Raw genomic sequence first — 20000 nt, 5'->3', positions numbered from 1 at the left:
TCTATTTGATCTATCTTATCTATTGATTATTCCTCGCACTAACCTCCTTCGTCAGAATGAGTGGCTTCATTTGAACCTAAGAAAAAAAGAGAAAGAAGAATAGTATTTGTAGTAGCATTGGTGATGGTGATGATAGTGATGATGATGGTGATGATGATAGTGACGATGATTATAATGATAGTGATGATGGGGATGATGATGGTGATGATGATAGTGATGATGGTGATGAGTATGGTGACGATGATTATAATGATAGTGATGGTGGGGATGACGATGATGATGATGGTGACGATGATATAATGATAGTGATGATGGGGATGATGGTGACGAATATGGTGATGAATATGATGATGATGGGGAAGAATATGGTGATGATGGTGATTATTATGATGGTGATGGGGATGATGATGGTGATGATGATGAAGAGGAGAAGGATAGTAATGATGATGATAGTAATGGTGATTAAGGTGAAGGTGAATGTACTAGTGCTTTTGAGATTGGCGGATGGCGATGGTTTTCATCTAATGATGCTGGTTACGAAAAACAATAAAATTGAAAACAATAGCAATATAAAAGGAAATAATGACAATATTCCTATTTTAATAACTACTACTGCGTCCGCTATTACTACTATTACTACTACTACTACAACAAATACTACTACTACTACTACTACTATTGCTTCTACAACTACTACTACTACTACTGCTACCACCAACACCATTACTACTTCTGCCATACTACTACAATTACAACTTCTAACACAACTACTACAATGAATTAAAATAATGATAATAATAGCAACAACGTTACTACGAACAACAAAATAGTGAAAATCATAAGCATACCATTAACAAAAAAACAACAAAATAAGAATACAAAGAATAAATAACAACAACAATTGCCTTTTACCACGAAGAGTGCTCATTGTGACATTTGTAGAAAACAAAAGTGTATGAATGAGAATGAAAATCTATGTTCAAAGCACAAATGAAACCCACCGCATAGATTGCGAAAATAGACATCCGTTCTCATTCGTACCTTTTATCGATATACCGTTACCACAATTACACTAACTGGAGGGAAAAAAAACCCGTAAACAGAGCCACAGCAATTTAAACATAGGCGATGACGTAGCGTGATTGATTACAAGGCTATAATGACGTCATGACTTCACAGACTTCCCAAATGACATCACATTTCACCTTCAGGCATCTCCCAAGACACGTCGGGCACATGTAATCATCTGGCGTTCAGGAAGCAGAGGAGGAGGAGGAGGAGGAGGAGGAGGAGGAAATGAAGATGTTGGGACGAGGGAGAAGGAGGAAGAGAAAGAGGAGGAGATGGAGATGTTGGAAGGGAAGGGAAAGGGAAGGGGAGGGAGGAAAGGAAAGGGGAGGGAGGAAGGGGAAGAGAAGGGGGGAGAGGGAACGAAAGGGGGAGAGGATGATGATGATGATGATGATGATGATGATGATGATGATGATGATGATGATGATGACTATGACGATAACGATGACGATGTTGACGTAACTATTGACGAAGAAAACAAGAACAACAGCATCAACGAAGCTCAAAAGAAAAGAAAAATAGGAGACGAGACATAAAAAAAAACACGATAACAACGAAGACCCCCCCCCCCCAAGCGAAGGACGAGGCTGCAAAGGAGAGAGAGAAAACGACCCACCAGCGTCCTCTCCTTGCGCCTTGCCTCTTCCAGCACTCCGGGAAGAAATTCAACGAACAAGCAAAACGACAAAACCAGTTGGCTAAACAAGGACAAGATTATTTTCGCAAAGTATAAAGCTAACGGTACATAATTTCCTGCCTGCCCCCTTCCCCCCCTCTCTCTCTCTCTCTCTCTCTCTCACTCTCTCTCTCTCTCTCTCTCTCTCTCTCTCTCTCTCTCTCTCTCTCTCTCTCTCTCTCTCTCTCTCTCTCTCTCTCTCTCTCTCTCTCTCGCTTTCCCTTCCCTCTTCCCTCTCATCTTCCCTACCCCATTCCCCTTCCACTTCCCTATTTCTATCTTTCTCCCCTCACCCCTTCCTTCCTTCTCCCCTTCCTTCCTTCTCCCCTTCCTTCCTTCTCCCCTTCATTTCCCCTTCCCCTTCTCTTCCTTTCTCTCAAACAAACACACAAACAAACGGCCTCTTAGTAAACATCTTTGGGAGTCTTTAGCGAAGACGCTTGTCCTCCAGTTACCTTTTAAACTTCAGGCCCCAAGCTGGTCCGCACGCCCGCACGCCCGCACACGCCCAAACAAACAAACAAATAAATACACACCCAAGCGCATAAACATAAACATATATGTAAATTCTGATGCGCGTGCAGATATACACAAAAGCCTAGATAAAAATAAACAGATACAGACATGGGCAGATACACACACACACACACACACACACACACACACACACACACACACACACACACAACCCCTTCTACTCCCCATGAGCCATTCCCCTACCCCTCCCCTTACCCCTCTCCCTTCCCCTCCCCTTACCCCTCGCCCTTCCCCTGCCCAACCCCCCACCTCTACCCCCTACCCCCCACCCCCCTCCCAGCTGAGAGCCCTTGAGCTGGAGTCGAAATTTAGGCTCAGCTATCCAGTTTCCAGGCCCCCGCGAAGCCAGAACCGGTATTAAATAGAACGAGGGAAGAACGCAAAAAGAAGATCAAAACCAAAAAAAACAAAAAAAAAGGCAAAAAGAGAATGAATGGGAATATGAAATTAATTACTAAAAAAAAAGTGTCTGATGGGTGGGAAGTGGGAGGAGGAGGAGGAGGAGGAGGAGGAGGAGGAGGATGGAGGGTGGGAGGTAAGGAAGTAGGACAGAGGGGAATGGAGTGGATAGAAGAGGGTGGGGAAGATGGAGGATGGAAGAGGAGCAGAAGAAAGAGGAGGAGGATAAGGAGGAGTTGGAGGAAGAGCAGGAGTAGGGACAGGAGGAGGAAGAGGAGGAGGAGGAGATTGAGGAGGAGGAGGAGGAGATTGAGGAGGAGGAGGAGGAGGAGGAGGAGGAGGAGGAGGAGGAGGAGGAGGAGGAGGAGGAGGAGGAGGAGGAAGAAGAAGGGGCAGAGGAGGAGCAAGAAAAGGAGAGAGAGGGGAGAGAGGGAGAGAGGGAGGGAGAGAGAGAGAGAGGAGAGGAGAGGAGAGGAGAGGAGAGGAGAGGAGAGGAGAGAGAGGAGAGAGAACAAGAAAGGAGAAAGAAAGAGAAAGAGAGAGAGGAGAGAGAGAGAGGAGAGAGAAATAAGAAAGGAGGAAGAAAGAGAAAGAGAAAGAAGGAAAAAGAAAGAAAAAGAAAGCGAAAAGGGGATAGAAGGAAAAATAAAAGGAAAGAGAGAGAGAGAAAAAAAAAAGAAAGAAAGAGGGTGAAGAAAGAGGAAGAGAAAGAAAATAATACGGCGAAATAACCTGAGAGAGAGAGAAAATAAAAACAGAACGAAAAAGAAAACGAAAAGAAAACAACAAATCAAGACACTATAAGCAAACAAACAAACAAAAAAAGACCAGCACAGACTCAAACAAAGACCTCCCCCACCCCCCCAAACAAAATTACCAGGCAGCAGAGACAAAGAACCTCAAGAGAACAAGGCCCTCCGCGCGAACATCCTCGGAATCCTCCAAGGGAAGAGCCGAGCATCTGGCGCCCCTAGCAAGGTCGGGAAGGGTATAAAATACTCCGAAAGGGTGTTGGATGTCGCGCTCACTTTAGCCGGCATCTACACCTGAGCGAAGTAAGGGGGGGGGGGGGGGGGGGAGTGAGAGAGTAGTCTTAAGAGAACCCGATGGAAAATACTGAATGAAATGTAGTAAATAATTCGTGGTCTCGATGAAACGCAATGGAAAATCAATTCTGAATGAACTGCGGTGATCATTCGCAATCGATGGTTATTATAATGCGTAATCAACACTGACTGAAATGTAGCGGATTATTCTCTATCAAAGGGAATACTGACTAAATTGCAATGGGTTGTTTGCAATCAATGGAAATACTGAATGAAATGCAGTGAATTTATTCGTAATCTGAATGAAATGCAATGGATAATTCGTTAATAAATACTGAGTGAAATGTTGTAAATTATTCGTAATCAAGAGAAATACTGAACTAAATGTAGTGGATTATCCGTAACCATTCGAAATACTGAATGAAATGAATATCATTCGAAATCTGAATGGAATGCAATGAATTACTCGTAAACAATAACTATTTTTCTTTACTCAGATTAATGTGAAGACAGCAATATGAAAAAAAAGAGATATCACATCAATCATCAATTTTATTATTATTAATGGTATCGAAATAACTGTTCAGGTTACGAACTGATAAAACGATTGATGATTATCATTGCTATCACTGGAGTTATTGTCATATTGGTTGTCCCTGTGCAATGTCTGTTGTCTGTTTATCACTAGCACAGTAGCTTACAGACGCAAGGGGCAGGCAACTGGGATGATGATGATGAGGAAGAGGAGGAGGAGGAGCAGGATGGTGATGATGGTGATGATAATGATGGTAATTTTGATGGTGGTCATGATGATGATGGTGATAATGGTGGTGGTGGTGGTGGTGGTGGTGGTGGTGGTGATGATGATGATGATGATGATGATGATGATGATGATGATGATGATGATGGTGATGGTGATGATGGTGATGATGATGAGGAGGAACAGGATGGTGATGATGGTGGTGATGATGATGATAGTGATAATGAGGGTGGTGGTGATGATAATGACGGTAATTTTGATGGTGGTCATGATGATGATGGTGATAATGGTGGTGGTGGTGGTGATGATGGTGATGATGGTGATGATGATGATGGCGGTGGCGGCGGTGATGGTGTTGGTGGTGATGGTGGTGGTGATGATGGTTATGATGAGGGTGATGGTGGTGATATTGGTGGCGGTGATGATGGTGGTGGTGATGGTGGTGATGATAATGATGATAGTGATGAGTGTAAGCAGCAGCGACGGTAGCAGTAGTAGTAATAGTAATAATAGGTTGCCATCGCGGTAGTAAGTAGGAACAACAAAATCAACATAACAATTGCAACAAATAAACAAATAAACAAATACACAACCTACAAACATATTCCATCATCGCGGCGAAGGGCAGGAAGAGAGGGGAGGAGAAAGAAGGGAAGGTGGGGGGAGAAAGAGAGGGATAAAGAAAGAGAGGTGGGAGAAAGAGAAGGAGACAAAGAGGTACAAAGAGAGAGAGAAAGAAAGTGAGAAAGGAAGAGAGAGAGAGAGAGAGAGAGAGAGAGAGAGAGAGAGAGAGAGAGAGAGAGAGAGAGAGAGAGAGAGAGAGAGAGAGAGAGAGAGAGAGAAAAGTGAAAGTGAAAGAGAGAGAAAGAAACAGACAACCCCGTGCCCCACACAAAAGAAATCCACCAAATATACTTTTTAATAATAATAAAAAAAATAATAATAAATCGTGATAGGAATGGCCAAAAAGGAAGGTTTTTCCCGCGATTCACTTTCATCACAAGAGGAATGTTGACCGCCGACGACCCACCCCCCCAACCCCCCGCCTATCTCTCTCTGTCTCCATCTCCGTCTCGTCTCCGTCTCTGTCTCCCTCTCTCCCTCTCCTTCTCTCTCTCTCTCTCTTTCTCTTTTCTCTCTTTCTCTCTCTCTCTCTTTCTTTCTCTCTCTCTCTCCTTCTCCCTCTCTCTCTCTTTCTCTCTCTCTCTCTCTCCTCTCCTCCCTCTCCCCCTCTCTCTCTCTCTCTTCCTCTCCTCCCTCTCCCTCTCCCCTCTCCCCTCCCCCCTCTCCCCCCCCTCTCTCTCTCTCTCTCTCTCTCTCTCTCTCTCTCTCTCTCTCTCTCTCTCTCTCTCTCTCTCTCTCTCTCTCTCTCTCTCATGCATCTACCTCATCTCTCTACCTGTGCCGCTCCCTTTCCCTGTCTACCTGCGTCGTTTTTGTTTCTACCTGTTCCCGCAAGTGGATATTTCTTCACCGCAAGCGACACGCAGTAGATCACGCCGCTTTTTTTTTTTTTTTTTTTTTTTTTTTTTTTTACTTATCTATCAATTTATTCCTCTATTTAATTACTTATTTATTTGTTTATCCATTTATTTATCTATTTATTCATTCATTTATTCATAAAGTTGTTTCCCTTTCCATTACACATTTTTGGCTTTTATAAGTCATGTATAAAACCGTGTATCTGTTAATTCTTTTACCTCTGATTTTTTAAAAGTTATTTTGTGCATTTTTTGATAGGCCTAGAAGCAGGCCAAGTGTCACTCACGTGTCTTAAATTCGGCAACCATGACACGCAGTAAAAAAAACGAAAAAAAAAATAATTCCTATTCCCAAATTCATGGGCGAGAAAGCAAAGTCTTTTTTTTATACCAACTAATCTAAATCTCATTAATATATACATATATTTTTTTCTCTCTCGAACCACTTTCGCTCCTCAGTTTTCTAAGTGTAGGCCTATTGCTTTTTGGGAGGCCTTCACGCCACGCACTTTGTCTCTCCGGTGAATAGTTTCCCCCCCTACCACCCCCCACCCCCTCCCGCCCACGCTGCCGCCCAGGATTGACCGCACGAGGCACTTAAAATGCCTTTTCCCTCCGCCTCTGAGCACATGGAGGGCACGAAGGGTGGTTTTCCTGTGAAATCATCTCCTGAACATGAGCCTTATCAGTGTACTTTGTTCTCGGACCTTTCCTCTTCCCTTTCTGTCTCTCTGTTCTCTGGGTTTTTTTTTTCTCTCTCCCTTCCTCTTCTGTTTTTCACTTCTTACTTCTCCCTCTCCGTTAGTCTTCCCAATCTTTCTCCTTCCCTCAACCCTCCCTCCTTCTTTCCTTCTCACCCCTTTCTTCCTCCTTCTTTCCTCTCTTTAAATTCCTCTTTGTTCCTCTTCTCTTTCTCTCTCTTTCTATCTCTTCCTCCCTCCCTCTGTCCTCTCTCTTCACTCTACCTCCTGCCCACTTCCCCTTCTTAATTCCTCTTCCCTTCCTTTCTCTCTCCCTCTTCCCTGTCCCTTCTACCCATCACCCATATTTCCTTCCTTTACCCACGACCATTTCTCCCTCTTTCCCTCTCCTTCCCTTCTTACCCACCTCTTCCTTTCCTGTCTACCCTTTCTCTCTTTTCCTCACCCCCTCTGTCTTTTCTCTCTCTTTTTTCCCCTCCATCCCGCCCACTTTCTATTCCTATCTCCTTCTATTTCCCTTCTGTCTGTTTTCTCCCTCTTCACTGTTCTCCCATTTTATCTTCCTCTTCCCTCTTTCTATTTTCTTATCTCCCTCATCCCTCTTTCTCCCTTCGTATCTCCCTCTTTCTCCCTTCTTATCTTTCCCTCTCTCCATTTTCTCCCTTCGTATCTCCCTCTTCCCTCTTTCTCCCTTCTTATCTTTCCCTCTCTCCATTTTCTCCCTTCGTATCTCCCTCTTCCCTCTTTCTCCCTTATCAACTCCTTCTTCCCTCTTTCTCCCTTCTTATTCTCCCCTTCCTTCCCTTTTCTCCCCCCCCCCCTCCATTCTGCATTACAGACTCACTGTTAATGATCTCTCACTAATTTCCCATTACAAAGAAAAACGCAATGACAAGTGACTTTGCCATTGCAATTATGGCAACCGCATGGCAATTACGGCGCCTGCGGTAACGTGATCACAAGCACTATCATTCGTCACAATGGCATTCACAATAGCTAGCATTCGTTACAATACACCGACCGTGTCAGACCTCATGGCATGGACAGCGAAGGCCAAAACATCAGGTAGGCCTATGCAGTCTTTCTTTAAATTTAAATGCCGGAGATTCTATATGCCTAGGCTACATTCAATGAATACTGAACTGAGGGGAAAAAATGTATATGTAAGGCACATAGACCTGGTTAAAGATTTTTATTTTGGAAATGCGGTGATTGTGGTGACGAGTGTGGTGGCTGTAACTACGGTAATGATAATTGCAGTTATAATGATTATGATGGCGACGGTCAATGTTGGTGATGAATGTGGTGATGATTATGATAAGGAGGAAGAGGAGAGCGATGATGATGATGATGATGATGATGATGATGATGATGATGATGATGATGATGATGATGATGATGATGATGATGATGATGATGATGATGATGAAGATGATGATGCTTGGTGGTAGAGATGGTGATGGTGGTGGTGATGATAAGGAGGAAGAGGAGAATGATAATGATGATGATGATCATGATGAAGACGATGATGAAGACGATGATGAAGACGATGATGAAGACAATGATGATGATGATGATGATGATGATGATGATAATGATGATGACGATGATGATGATAATGATGATGACGATGATGATACTGATGATGATGATGATGATAGTGATGATAGTGATGATAGTGATGATGATGATGGTAATGAAGAAGATGATGATGATAATGATGAAGACGATGAAGATGAAGACGACGATGATGATGATGATGATAGTGATGATGCTTGGTGGTGGTAGTGATGATGATGATGATAGTGATGAAGGTGAAGATGGTGATGATGGTGATGATTCTTAGGTGGTGGTAGTGATGATGAAGCTCAGATAATGATGACGATGCCCGACTAATGATGATGGGGACCACGACGGGCGTATTATTGAAGACTGTCACACCGATAATGCTATATATATAGCGATAGCAATTGAAGACACGGTAATTAACAATGATCAGTGACAGTGACAGACACGCCTCAGGGAAACGCACTCACCATCATCACTATCAAACCAGACCCACTAAAATCACCAAAGGAATTTTTAAAAAACGAAAAAAAAAAAAATACAAGAGGCTTATCTCCAGCTTACAGATTTATCTCTCAAACCTTCGATCTGTCACGAGCATCCCAGTATATTCCAAAATACAAAAGAAATATACGCAAAAGACAAAGTCAGTTTCCGGAAATATCTTTGAGGCGTTTTTGAAAAATATATATATATATATTTCTTCTAAGATGTTGTATGCACCATTTTTCGGTACTGACCTGTAACCTCATTCTGGTCGTCGAGGGTAAAGTCACAAAATTCTTGCGATTCCTCGATTTCTTTCCCTTGGAGGAGCAGCTTGATGTTCCCCTCGATGGAATCCATCCTTATTCGCCTGAACTTGAGAATCCTGGAAGGACGTTCTACACCTGCACTCGACAAGGACTCAAACGAGACTGAGTGAAGTTCAGCGGCTTCCTCTGCACACGACTGGAACGACACTGTTGCCAACGCCCTCGTCTTGGGGGTCCTTTTATAAATTGTATCATCAGCTTTATGGCAGCTTCAGCATATTCACATTTCTTAGCTTTATTTTGGTTCGTTTTGGCATTGATATCTCTCAGTATTTATAAATAGCTGGGAATGAGCTTTTGGATATCTAAAAGCTATTTCTTATACTTTACTATTTTCCTTAATGGCAACAGTTTTACGCTAAACGGTATACGGATTATTATACGAAATTTCTGGAGGACTTGATATATTTCTGGAATGTGTATTTTCGACAATCTATCCATGCAATATTTTCATATTTTTTCTATTAAATTCTAAAGTGCAACCTGACAATTTTTTAGATAAAACTGATAAACAATACCTGCGATTGCGTTATAAAGATCACAACATCTAAACTGTCATAAATCTAATTTAAGAACCAAATTTATAACTCCATAGTATAAACTAATGATAAATAATTCCCAACAAAATATGAAGAATAACAATTGTAATATAATAGTACAGCAGGTTTTCTCCGAATCGCAGAGTGTTGTTGTCATCACAGTCGTCACAAGAAATCGCTCACACCTGTGACTTGTGATCTGTCATCCTTTAAGAATTTATTTTAGGCTAGAAAACATATTTATCGGACATTTCTACGGTTGTTTGACAACTGATACGACATGGTAAGTTTTCAAAAATAGAATATGATAACATGGTGTCTTGTAGTAACGAGATATTACAAGAAAATGAGGTGGCCAAGGATTTTAGTCCAGGAAGTTATCTTTATATTTCCCAAAGAATTACATAAGATATCAAGTCCCTGTACTTATAACGTTATTAAGTAATCATCAGATAACACCAAGTTTGTATGATTTTGAAATGTTTTTTCGCTGTCAGCCATACACTTTCATGTTGTTTAACTATACGTGTTTTTGTACTGAATTGAAAACGCTATTTGACCGGCATTATTTCTCACCCCGGTTAATGTTACGGCGCACAAAGAGAAAGGGAAATAGCTACTGCCATCTTATAGAGCCTAGAAAACAGAGTAATAAGCAACACCGCAACAGATGCTCCAGCTTCATATTTACCACAAAAGGATGATAATGTCCCAGTCCACAACACCTTCACACAGCCAAAGTTCATAACATTCCATTTTGTGTAAGTTGGTATGTAGTGCTAATAAAGGAGGGGTACAGGGGGACTCCCCCTCTTGTCTAGGGAATAAGTAGAAGGTAGGAAAGGTTAGGTTTGAATTTTGGGTTCACGTGATGCCCTGATTTTGGGACTTCATATCTGGAGTGTGTATCGCTCTTGGTAACAGATAAAACCTGGCTTTCAACTATCCCAGGAACCTTCACGGATTATAACTTGATAAATTTGGAGATGATTCCTAACCGAATTTCAAGTGAAATTTCTAGCTCTCATTTCCATCGCAAACGAAGCACCGCAATTATGTCAGCCCCAATACCTGAAACCTTTTTATATGCATGGGCAAGTTATTTTCAAAAGTTTTAATTTGTGCAGTTAAATTTTCAGTTTGTCCAAAAATGCGTCATTTGTTGTTGCATGATTATTTGTAACATTTGTGATGGATGATACATTATTTTTATGCTATTAAAATGGGTTGTCTTTGATGGTACAACCTAGTATGGTTCAGTTTAATCGATAAGTCTTTTGGATTTTTCAATTTGTAAAGTGATCTATGCTGCATGGTAAAGAGGGCGAACTGCACTGTGAAAATAGAAAGCGCCCAGCCAGTTGCATGTGCAATGATATATTACATGCGTACCAAACATTTTCCAGGAATAGCTGGGGAGGGCATAATAGTACCAGGGAATTTGAAGGGTAAAAGTGAATGATCAAAGTAAAACTTTCATCAATTTAGTTATTGCAAAACATTCTTAGTAAATAAGGGGCTTACCCCCAAATCACCCTTCAGAGGGTGCTGCTGCCCCCTCTACCCCTCACCTGGTCTGCAAAATTGTCACCTCATATATTCCACCACATTAGATCCCAGGCTAATATCTTGATCTCGCACCAGTAATTCTTACCTTGACCAATAAATCTGTAATGGCCAACCTGCGAGTTGTCAGAATCCTCGTCATCATTGCTAGTGAGAATTGTAACCACTATCAGCTGCTCTTTTTCATTATTGCCATTATATTTTGCATGTTAAAGGAGACAAAACTTTATACATTGTCTAGACATGATGGAACTTATTTAAAATTCAACTGACTTCCCTCGAGTGTCTAGCTTCCGTTGTCACATGATTATCTGTTACAAATCTTATTGGCTCTAATAGGCTGGTCACTAGTGTCTATTGTCACATCGCGGTCATGTACAATTCTCATTGCTTCATTTGATTTCCTTTGCTTACATAATCCACTTTTGATTGTTTCATCACTTCCTCACTTTAACATCATTTTTTCTCACTGCTGGAAGAGTATGTGGTATGGGGTACCTGGAATTTTTTATTTTACATCCTTTCTAATACTCATATTATTAGCTTGTGAAGGAAATGCTATAATTTACCGTATTTACAACATTTCTTCCAAGCCTTTATGTATTTTGATAGTTAAGTTAGATTTATGTAGGTTAAGTAAGTTTTGGTTAGTTTTGTTGTAGACTGCCCATGCTTTAGTTATGTTAGGTAAGTTATGATTTGAGATTGGGCTCAGATTAATGATAAAAGATGAATGTGAAAACCTGACCAGTTTTTATAGTTTATTATTATAGCAAAGTATAACTGATTATATAATGTTTTATGAATTTGTCATACCTATAATCTGTCAGAAATTTAGATTAAAGAAAAAAAATAAAAAGAGAAAGTATTAAAATTTACTCCTGGCTACAATCCACCTTCCAAATAAAAACAGTTTTACCCTTCAATGCTGCTAAAAACTTCTGTGTCACTCATTCCGGTGACTTCTGGCAACCGTGTAGCCTTTTGGCCTGGGAGTTTGCAGCATATAGCGAAATTTTCCGCTCGACTTGCTTTAGTTAGTTGCAACACCAATAGCCATACCAGTTATGATTTGGTTTTTCATGATGGCTAAGGTGTGCCTGGCTTTAAGAGGTTAAGAAAGCCACCATCTTACTCCTAATAAGGGAGGTCATGACATAAGGCCAATCCCATATTTAAAGAAAATGTTAGAAGTGAATTAGGTAAAACAAGGGTTCTGTTGGTAGAATTACATATTAAAGGTTTAAGATTACTAACACCATATTTTGACATCAAATGAGTGGGTCATTGTCGTTCGGTTTGTCCTCTGGTGAAGCGCAGCCAGATTCCCCACCACATACAGCTGCCAAAATAGAGTTCGGACTGGTTCTTTATTTCATGATATATCACAAGGAAGCTCAGCAAGCTCCTTCTTCCCAGAAAAGGCCATAGACAAGGAATTGGTTAGTCTTTGCCAGAGCCATAGCCATGTAGCCAACGGCATCACTGGACTTGGCAGTTTTGGCGTATATTAGCTAACTTTGATAAGCATTTGTGGCCTTACTTGACTTTATGCAGGTAATTTTTATGCATGGTTTTTAATAGGTATGATATGGGTCCCCCTCTTCTCTCTCTCTCTCTCTCTCTCTCTCTCTCTCTCTCATCTCTCTCTCTCTCTCCTCTTCCTCTCTCTCTCTCTCTCTCTCCCACTCTCTCTCCTCTCCCTCCTCCCTCTCCCTCTCCCTCATCCCCCTCCCCTCTCCCCTCCCTCTCCCCCCCTCTCTCCCCCCCTCTCCCTCCTCCTCCCTCTCCCCCTTCCTCCCCTCTCCACTCTACTCCCCCTCTCTCTCCCTCTCTCCCCCTCTCTCTCCCTCTCTCTCACTCTCTCTCCCTCCTCTCTCCCTCTCTCTCCTTCTCTCCCCCTCTCTCTCCCTCTCTCTCTCCTCTCCCCTCTCTCCCCCTCTCTCCCCCTCCTCTTGTGCTGTGTGGTGCAGCGGGTAAGCGATCTCGTCAGCAATCTTGCTGACCTGCGTCTCGAAATACCTCGCCTGCCAGTGGATGGAACCCCGGCCATTCCTTTGCACACAGGGATAGTTTAGAAGCCAAAAATAAAACAGACAGTATGTCACACCAAGAATATCCATTTTATTAAATGGAATCAAAAACTAAACTTTAAAATTTTTTTAAACTCTCCCCCTCTCTCTCCCCCTCTCCTCTCTCCTCCCTCTCTCCCTCTCTCTCCCTCTCTCTCCCTCTCTCTCCCTCTCTCTCCCTCTCTCTCCCTCTCTCTCCCGACTCTCCTCCCTCCTCTCCTCCTCTCTCTCCTTCCTCTCTCCTTCTCTCTCCTTCTCTCTCTTCTCCCCCCTCTCTCTCCCTCTCTCTCCCTCTCTTCTCTCCCTCCTCTCTCCCTCTCCCCCCCCCCTCTCACCCTCTCTCCCCCTCTCTCCCCCTCTCTCCCACTCTCTCCCCCCTCTCTACCTCTCTCTCCCCCTCTCTCCCTCCTCTCTCCCCCTCTCTCCCTCTCTCTCTCCCCTCCCTCTCTCCTTCCCTCCTTTTCTTTTCTTTTCTTTTTTAGGGGGGGGTGGGGGTCCAGGTTTTGCATCTATTGGCACACATACCAGAGAACTTCAGTGGCCATATTTTGTCCATCAGGACTGGCATTTTTGTGGCGTTTATTTAAATCCATATTAGATTCTCGGTTATTGCTGTCATTTGTTATTATTCAAAAAGAAATGATTAATTGTAGAGGTTGATGAAATAATTATTATACTAGCTTATGGATAATGTAAATGGGTAGATTCCTGTAGTTACTTTTATTCTAGAAATCTCCCCATATCTAGCTTAATGAGGTAGAGAATTCTGAACATTTTAGTTTTCTCACAAATTTCTTTTTTTTTTTGACTGTGGGTTCATTGCATGCATGTGTGTGGTTGTTTATGTGTTTATCAATCATTTTTGTATAAATTATGCTTCATTAACATATTCTTTTTGTCAGTTTCCTTTTATCAGAATATCAACTGTATACTCCTCATCCTTGTTTCAAAATTCAATTTTTTTTTTTCTTACTCCTTTACAGTCTGCATTGTTCAACTTCCAAAGTCTCCTGAGTGTGTTGCTGTTGATGATCTGTACCTGTGCATATATAAGATCCTTTGCCCCTTCATTACTTGACAGACAGAAGACTGGGTAAGTTCTGATTTTTTATTTACAATTTTGTAAAAACATTTTAACCCTTCAATGCTGGTGCGAAAAATTTCTGTCACTAATTACAGTGACTTCTGTGTTGGCATTATGCAGGTTATTAGTTTCTACTTTAAGTGCTCATACAAAGTGTGTTAAATTGAAGGTTACCTTGAGTCTTATTCTCCTTCAGTGTTAGGATTTGTCCTATAATGATTGTCAAGCAGTAGATTTCAAACTACACAACGACATATTGTATAAGGGAAGTTCTTGTTTATCAGATGTAGAGAAGATATGAGAAATTGTACAAGAGGGTTATGTAAGTTCATATTCTTGTCTGGAAGATCATATAAAAATAATAGATAAATAAATAAATCATGTCTGATCCAAAACTAAACTATACATACCTTTTACCAAATCTCTAATATTGATCTTCTTTTTCACCAATAGCCTGGTTGGGACCTTTTGGAAGATGGCAAGAATAGGGGAGAGGAAAAGCCCATGGGTGGCTGCAGCATGCGTCATGATGGCTGTGAATGTGCTCTTCCTGTCATAGTTATAGTGCTTTGTAAGTTAACTTTTCTCATTCTTTTTATTGTTCCAGTCTTGCATAATTGTGGATAATGCATTTCAAATTTTTTTTAGTATTTGTTTTTATTCAGTAGCTTTCAAGTTGAGTAAAGAAAATAACTTTGAGCTTTTCATTTGGAAATAAAATTAATTGATTATTATCACTTTAGAGTTTTTAGCTAATACAATTTTTTTTTTCTTGTTTCAGAGCTGTAAGGATTAAATTGAAGATGGCATAGTCACAAGAAATAATGTATAGGCAAATGAAGTTTGGAGTCTGCAAACATCAGCTGATTTCAAAATGTAGTATTTCTTAACAAAGAGGATGCAAGTGGTTTTGTGCTTTAATTTGATATGGAGATGCTCAACGAAAAACTAACTAGGAGGAAAAGCTCGTTCCTCTAGAATTTTGCTGTATTGCCTGAAGGAAGACCAATTTTTTGTGATGCAAATGTAAAGTTTTATATGTTGTCTCATGAAAATAATAATGACAAGTATTTTTCTTCATGGGTTTTATTGACCTTAATATATCAACAGCATTATATTTTCACAGAGATTCATGGTGTATAATGAGTTCGTTTCTTGTTCCAGTAATTGTAAATATGTTTATGCATAAAGTATTACCTGTCTCCCAAAACATTGGCCAAAAGAAATATGGGAGGAAATAAAATCAGAAAACTCTTTGGCATCTAATTTACATACAACCTGGAAGAACATAGCATAAAATAGTCTATACATCCGCATTTACATCCAAGTCGTGATCCATTTACACAAATACTCTAGATACAGCTGGATAAAGCAAACTTACATCTAAAATCTCAAAAGTGCATAATACTCCAATAATACTTAAAATCCTTATATACATATCAATACCTAAATACATTGCTAATGTCATGTTCTGTAAAGGTTTACTCATTACGAGAAACAAAGGATATTTTATATTCTATCCACAAAAATGTAAAAGCTTAAAATCAATGGAAGCCATTCTTTGAGACAAACAAGAAATGGTGTCTAAGCATAAAACTCCAAGACTTAATTTCTACAAAAGTATAAAACAATGGTCTATGACGAGAAGGATTTCTTTTGGCTTAAAGTTTCTGCAATCAACAACCTTTAAGAGTGCTGTGGCATAACCAAATGCCATAGAGAACACAAGGGGATAAAATTTGGCAAAAGAATTGCCTAAGCATAAATGTAATGAAGGTAAAAAGGCTTAAAAAATCCATAACTCAAGGAAAATGTCACTTACAACTAAGAGTGAATATAACAAAAATAACAATAACTTTCTAACAAAAGAATGAATGGATGCAGTGCTATGAATTTAGTTATGAATTTGATGGGGGACTGCTTTCCCCACTGCTTTTAAAATCGTCATCGCTATCTTCATCTGATGAGTCTGCAGTGTCTGTGGAAGTCATGAGTATGGCTTGGATTCTCTCCATGTCTTTCTTTAGAGATTCATCCTTGGGATTCAGCTGGTGTGCTGCCTGGTAGTCTGCAAGTCCCTCTGACAAAAGACTGAGATGGACGAATGCTGTGCCACGTCGGATGTGGCACAAGAGACGTGATTTGCTGTTTTCCTGAGTTGGAGGGGTGAGCAATTCTAGGGCCTGCAACATGGGAATAGACCAACCAATTTAATTATCGACTCACCTGTTATATTTCGTGTAAACCAAAACAGAATTCAAAAATTATTTTAAAAGATCAAATATGAAAAGATAACAACTATCCAAAAAGATGGATGAGAAATTCAGAGCACTAAATCTTATTTTTGATTTTGTATCATTTTATACAAGACAAGTTCAAAACTTTCTTTACACTTACTTTTGAACAATCATTAATGGCATGATGAAGGTTGTTCAGGGCCAGATTTGCAGCTGCTCTGTTGCTGTAATGTGAAGCTTCCAATGGACACAGCTTCAATGCCTCAGTGTAAGCGTTGACACAGCCTCTGAAGTCCTTGTTGCTGAATAAGGAGCTGAAAGGATAAGAATTTAGTTTTTTTTTCCCCTTTTCTTCCCTTTTAAGTCAAAAAGGAAAGTAAATCCAAACTCAATACTGTGCCGAGATTTTTTTTTCGGTTTTCATTCATTCTTTTCAAACTTACAAATGATGTTCTTGCAGTAGCTCTAATTCACACATGCCAAGCCTCAATCCTCCACTTGTGCTTCCATTTATTATTATGCTTCATATATAATTCATTCTCTCTCACAAACAAAAACAATAACAATAAAGCTAACAAAAAATACTCAAGGGAAACATACATGGCCTTCTCCTTAAAGTAATCTGCACTATTCTCTTCAGTGATGTCTTTAGGGCTCTTAGAATGACAACCTGACTGAGCAGTAAGCCACTGAAAAGATAAAACAGTCAATGTCATTTTAAATGTAGGAAAAGTATTGTTGCATATTGTGTATCTTACACTAATGTAGGTTTGGTTTGTTGCTTTATATTTCATTACATAGCCTTTTGATATACAAAACATAAATGAGTCATAAAGGATAAAATCCCTAAAATACAATTTTGAAGTTTCCTTAATTACCAAATGATAAAGTAACCTTATTAGATAATTTCTTATTTTAAATCATGAAAACTGTTCTCTGCTTACATCTTGCTCCTCTTTCTCGCAGGATTCTCTCTTTGGAGTGGGGAAGACACGGGGTGTGAAGTTCACTTTAATGCTGCTGCTCTGCCTGACAGCTGGAAGAGCCACCTTTTTCCCTTCCTTTTCCTTGGTGGCAGCATTCCGAAGTGAACTTGATTTGCGCTGCTTTCTGTTTGCGTTCTCCACTTTTTCCATTTTGGCTCTGCTTTGCTAAAATTTAAAAAATAGGATTTGAAAAAATCCACCTCTCTAAATAGGTAAATAAATATTTTATGAATATATAGATTAATTAACACCTACAGTTAAATTTATGCATCCACCTTTATAAACGTATATATTGTAAACCGCTCAGGGTTGTTCCAACTCAAGTGATTTTTAAAAACTACACTTCCATTATACAAAAACTTTGAAACTGTAGTCCTAACAAAACGGAAAAAAAAGCTATAACAGGCCATCCTATACTACTCACCATGGCATGAAGGTTTTCTGTGGAAGAGTAATACAGACTGTCTTCGCCATCCCCATCGTAATCCACTTCTCGTACCACACAAGACCCTTCCTCTGAGCAAGTGCTGCTTAGCCTTCGACGCAGATCCGGCTTCTCTACTATGTCTTGAACTGAAGTAGATGTTTAGCTATAATAAGTATGTGTGCCTTCCCCTTCTCAGTGTGGAAATTAAAATAATATAATGAATTATACTGATTATGAATTTGATGATACTGGTACCTGAAAATGTCAATTACAATAACTTTATGTATGTTCAAAAGCCTCTCCAGATTTTTAACACAAATTTACGGTAGAGATGTTTCAGTGCATATTAGTGAAATATGGTCAATTATTTGTAATTTATAGGAAGATAAGTTCCTTTCACCAAAATCATTTATAATCTTAATTTCAGTAGACCAAAGAACCGCATATATCAAAAAGGTCTGCTAAGAAGACTTTTTCCGTACTCCATCCTTAACTTTAATTATATCCATTCCTTCGACAAAATTTGCAATTCTCACCTCCAGTTGGAACACATGAATCATCGCCTCCATTTGACTGCCTCAAGAATTCCTCTTTTTCATTTTCTATTCTCTTTTTACGCTGCTCACAACTTCTGTCATCTTCAGCGATCTGTTGAGCAACAGCATATCTCTCCCGGCGGTTGCGTTCATCTGTCCGACAATTGTGTGGACATTAATAAACACGAATATCATACTCATTACCCCAAAATATATAAATAGATAAAAATTCACACAGCCAACAACAAATTCTACCAGTTTTCCTCTTACCTTTATTCTTCTTCAATTTTTCTTGTTCCTGTTTTTCAAGATCCTGTATGGCTTCTGCTCTTTTCAGCTGCTGCTCTTCCTTGGTCAGCTTCAAACCGAGTTCTTTCCAGGTCGAAGAAATTTCCTTGGCCAGGCTGAGTTCAATATATCCCTTGGCAATCTTGGCTGAACTTTTGTCAATGTTGATGAAGTGGCATAAAAATACTTCAAATATATATGGAAGGAAGCTCACCTGAGGGGGCAAAAGCAATCATAGTAATAACGATACTGCAAATGACGCTTCTATAATATACCATCAAGTATTGGATAGTAAATGGAAGGATAATCAAATTTTCAATCAAAACAAATTAAATACATATCAACAAGAAATATACATTTGCTTCTTTAAAAATATATACCTTTAGATACGAATTTGTGGTGACAATATCCACGTTTTTGGGGCTTGTGCGATGTAAATCGAGAATGAGTAGGATATTGTCATCCGTCTGATGCCACTTGTAGTCAGACACCTGGATAGGCATTTTGGCAAAGGCTAGACTGGGATGAAAATTCCAGCTACAAACAATAATAAACAACAAAGTGAGAAAGGATAGAGTGAAGAGTAACTCTTCAGCTATGAGATATACTTTCAAACTGCCAGTGAAGGGAGATGCAAGCTTCACCGGCAACTTTATCCAAATAGCAGGATGACGACACACATGTCTGGAAGAGAAAAAGATGAGATGATTTAGTTGAAAGTATTCAGAATTACTTAGAAAAATAAAATAGAAAATGTATATATTGCCTATATTTTATATTTATATTTATATATTTATATATATATTTATATATATATATAAACATACAAATAGATAGATATAGATATACCTAGATAAACATATATATATATATATATATATATATATATATATATATATATATATATATATATATACAAATAGATAGATATAGATATACCTAGATAAACATATATATATATATATATATATATATATATATATATATATATGTTTATCTAAGTATATCTATATCTATCTATTTGTATGTTTATATATATATATATATATATATATATATATATATATATATATATAACATACAGATAGATATATATAGATATATACATATTAATATATACCTAGATAAACATATATATATATATATAAATAAACATATATATATATATATATATATATATATATAAATAAACATATACATAAAGATAGATAGA

General features: G+C 39.3%; 2 protein-coding genes across 2 annotated transcripts in view; both read right to left on the bottom strand.

Moving 5' to 3' along the window:
- Positions 1-9165, bottom strand: part of LOC125046930 (8-oxo-dGDP phosphatase NUDT18-like) — a 44237-nt gene extending 35072 nt beyond the window's left edge. The window contains exon 1 of the mRNA XM_047644966.1: positions 8978-9165. Within this exon, the coding sequence (XP_047500922.1) occupies positions 8978-9083 (106 nt within the window). The 5' untranslated portion in view covers positions 9084-9165. The remainder of the gene's footprint in view (positions 1-8977) is intronic.
- A 6218-nt stretch (positions 9166-15383) lies between these two features.
- The window catches only part of LOC125046734 (dynein axonemal assembly factor 4-like), a 9058-nt gene continuing 4441 nt past the window's right edge, over positions 15384-20000 (bottom strand). The window contains exons 2-9 of the mRNA XM_047644640.1: positions 19168-19471; positions 18770-19001; positions 18500-18652; positions 17961-18109; positions 17495-17701; positions 17151-17239; positions 16711-16864; positions 15384-16496 (exon numbers count right to left, since the gene is read on the bottom strand). Coding sequence (XP_047500596.1) covers positions 16212-16496; positions 16711-16864; positions 17151-17239; positions 17495-17701; positions 17961-18109; positions 18500-18652; positions 18770-19001; positions 19168-19290 — 1392 coding nt within the window. The 5' untranslated portion in view covers positions 19291-19471 and the 3' untranslated portion in view covers positions 15384-16211. The remainder of the gene's footprint in view (positions 16497-16710; positions 16865-17150; positions 17240-17494; positions 17702-17960; positions 18110-18499; positions 18653-18769; positions 19002-19167; positions 19472-20000) is intronic.

Source organism: Penaeus chinensis, chromosome 39 (assembly GCF_019202785.1).
Source record: "Penaeus chinensis breed Huanghai No. 1 chromosome 39, ASM1920278v2, whole genome shotgun sequence".
Taxonomy (NCBI): Eukaryota; Metazoa; Arthropoda; class Malacostraca; order Decapoda; family Penaeidae; genus Penaeus; species Penaeus chinensis.
This window is presented reverse-complemented; position numbering and strand designations above follow the sequence as displayed.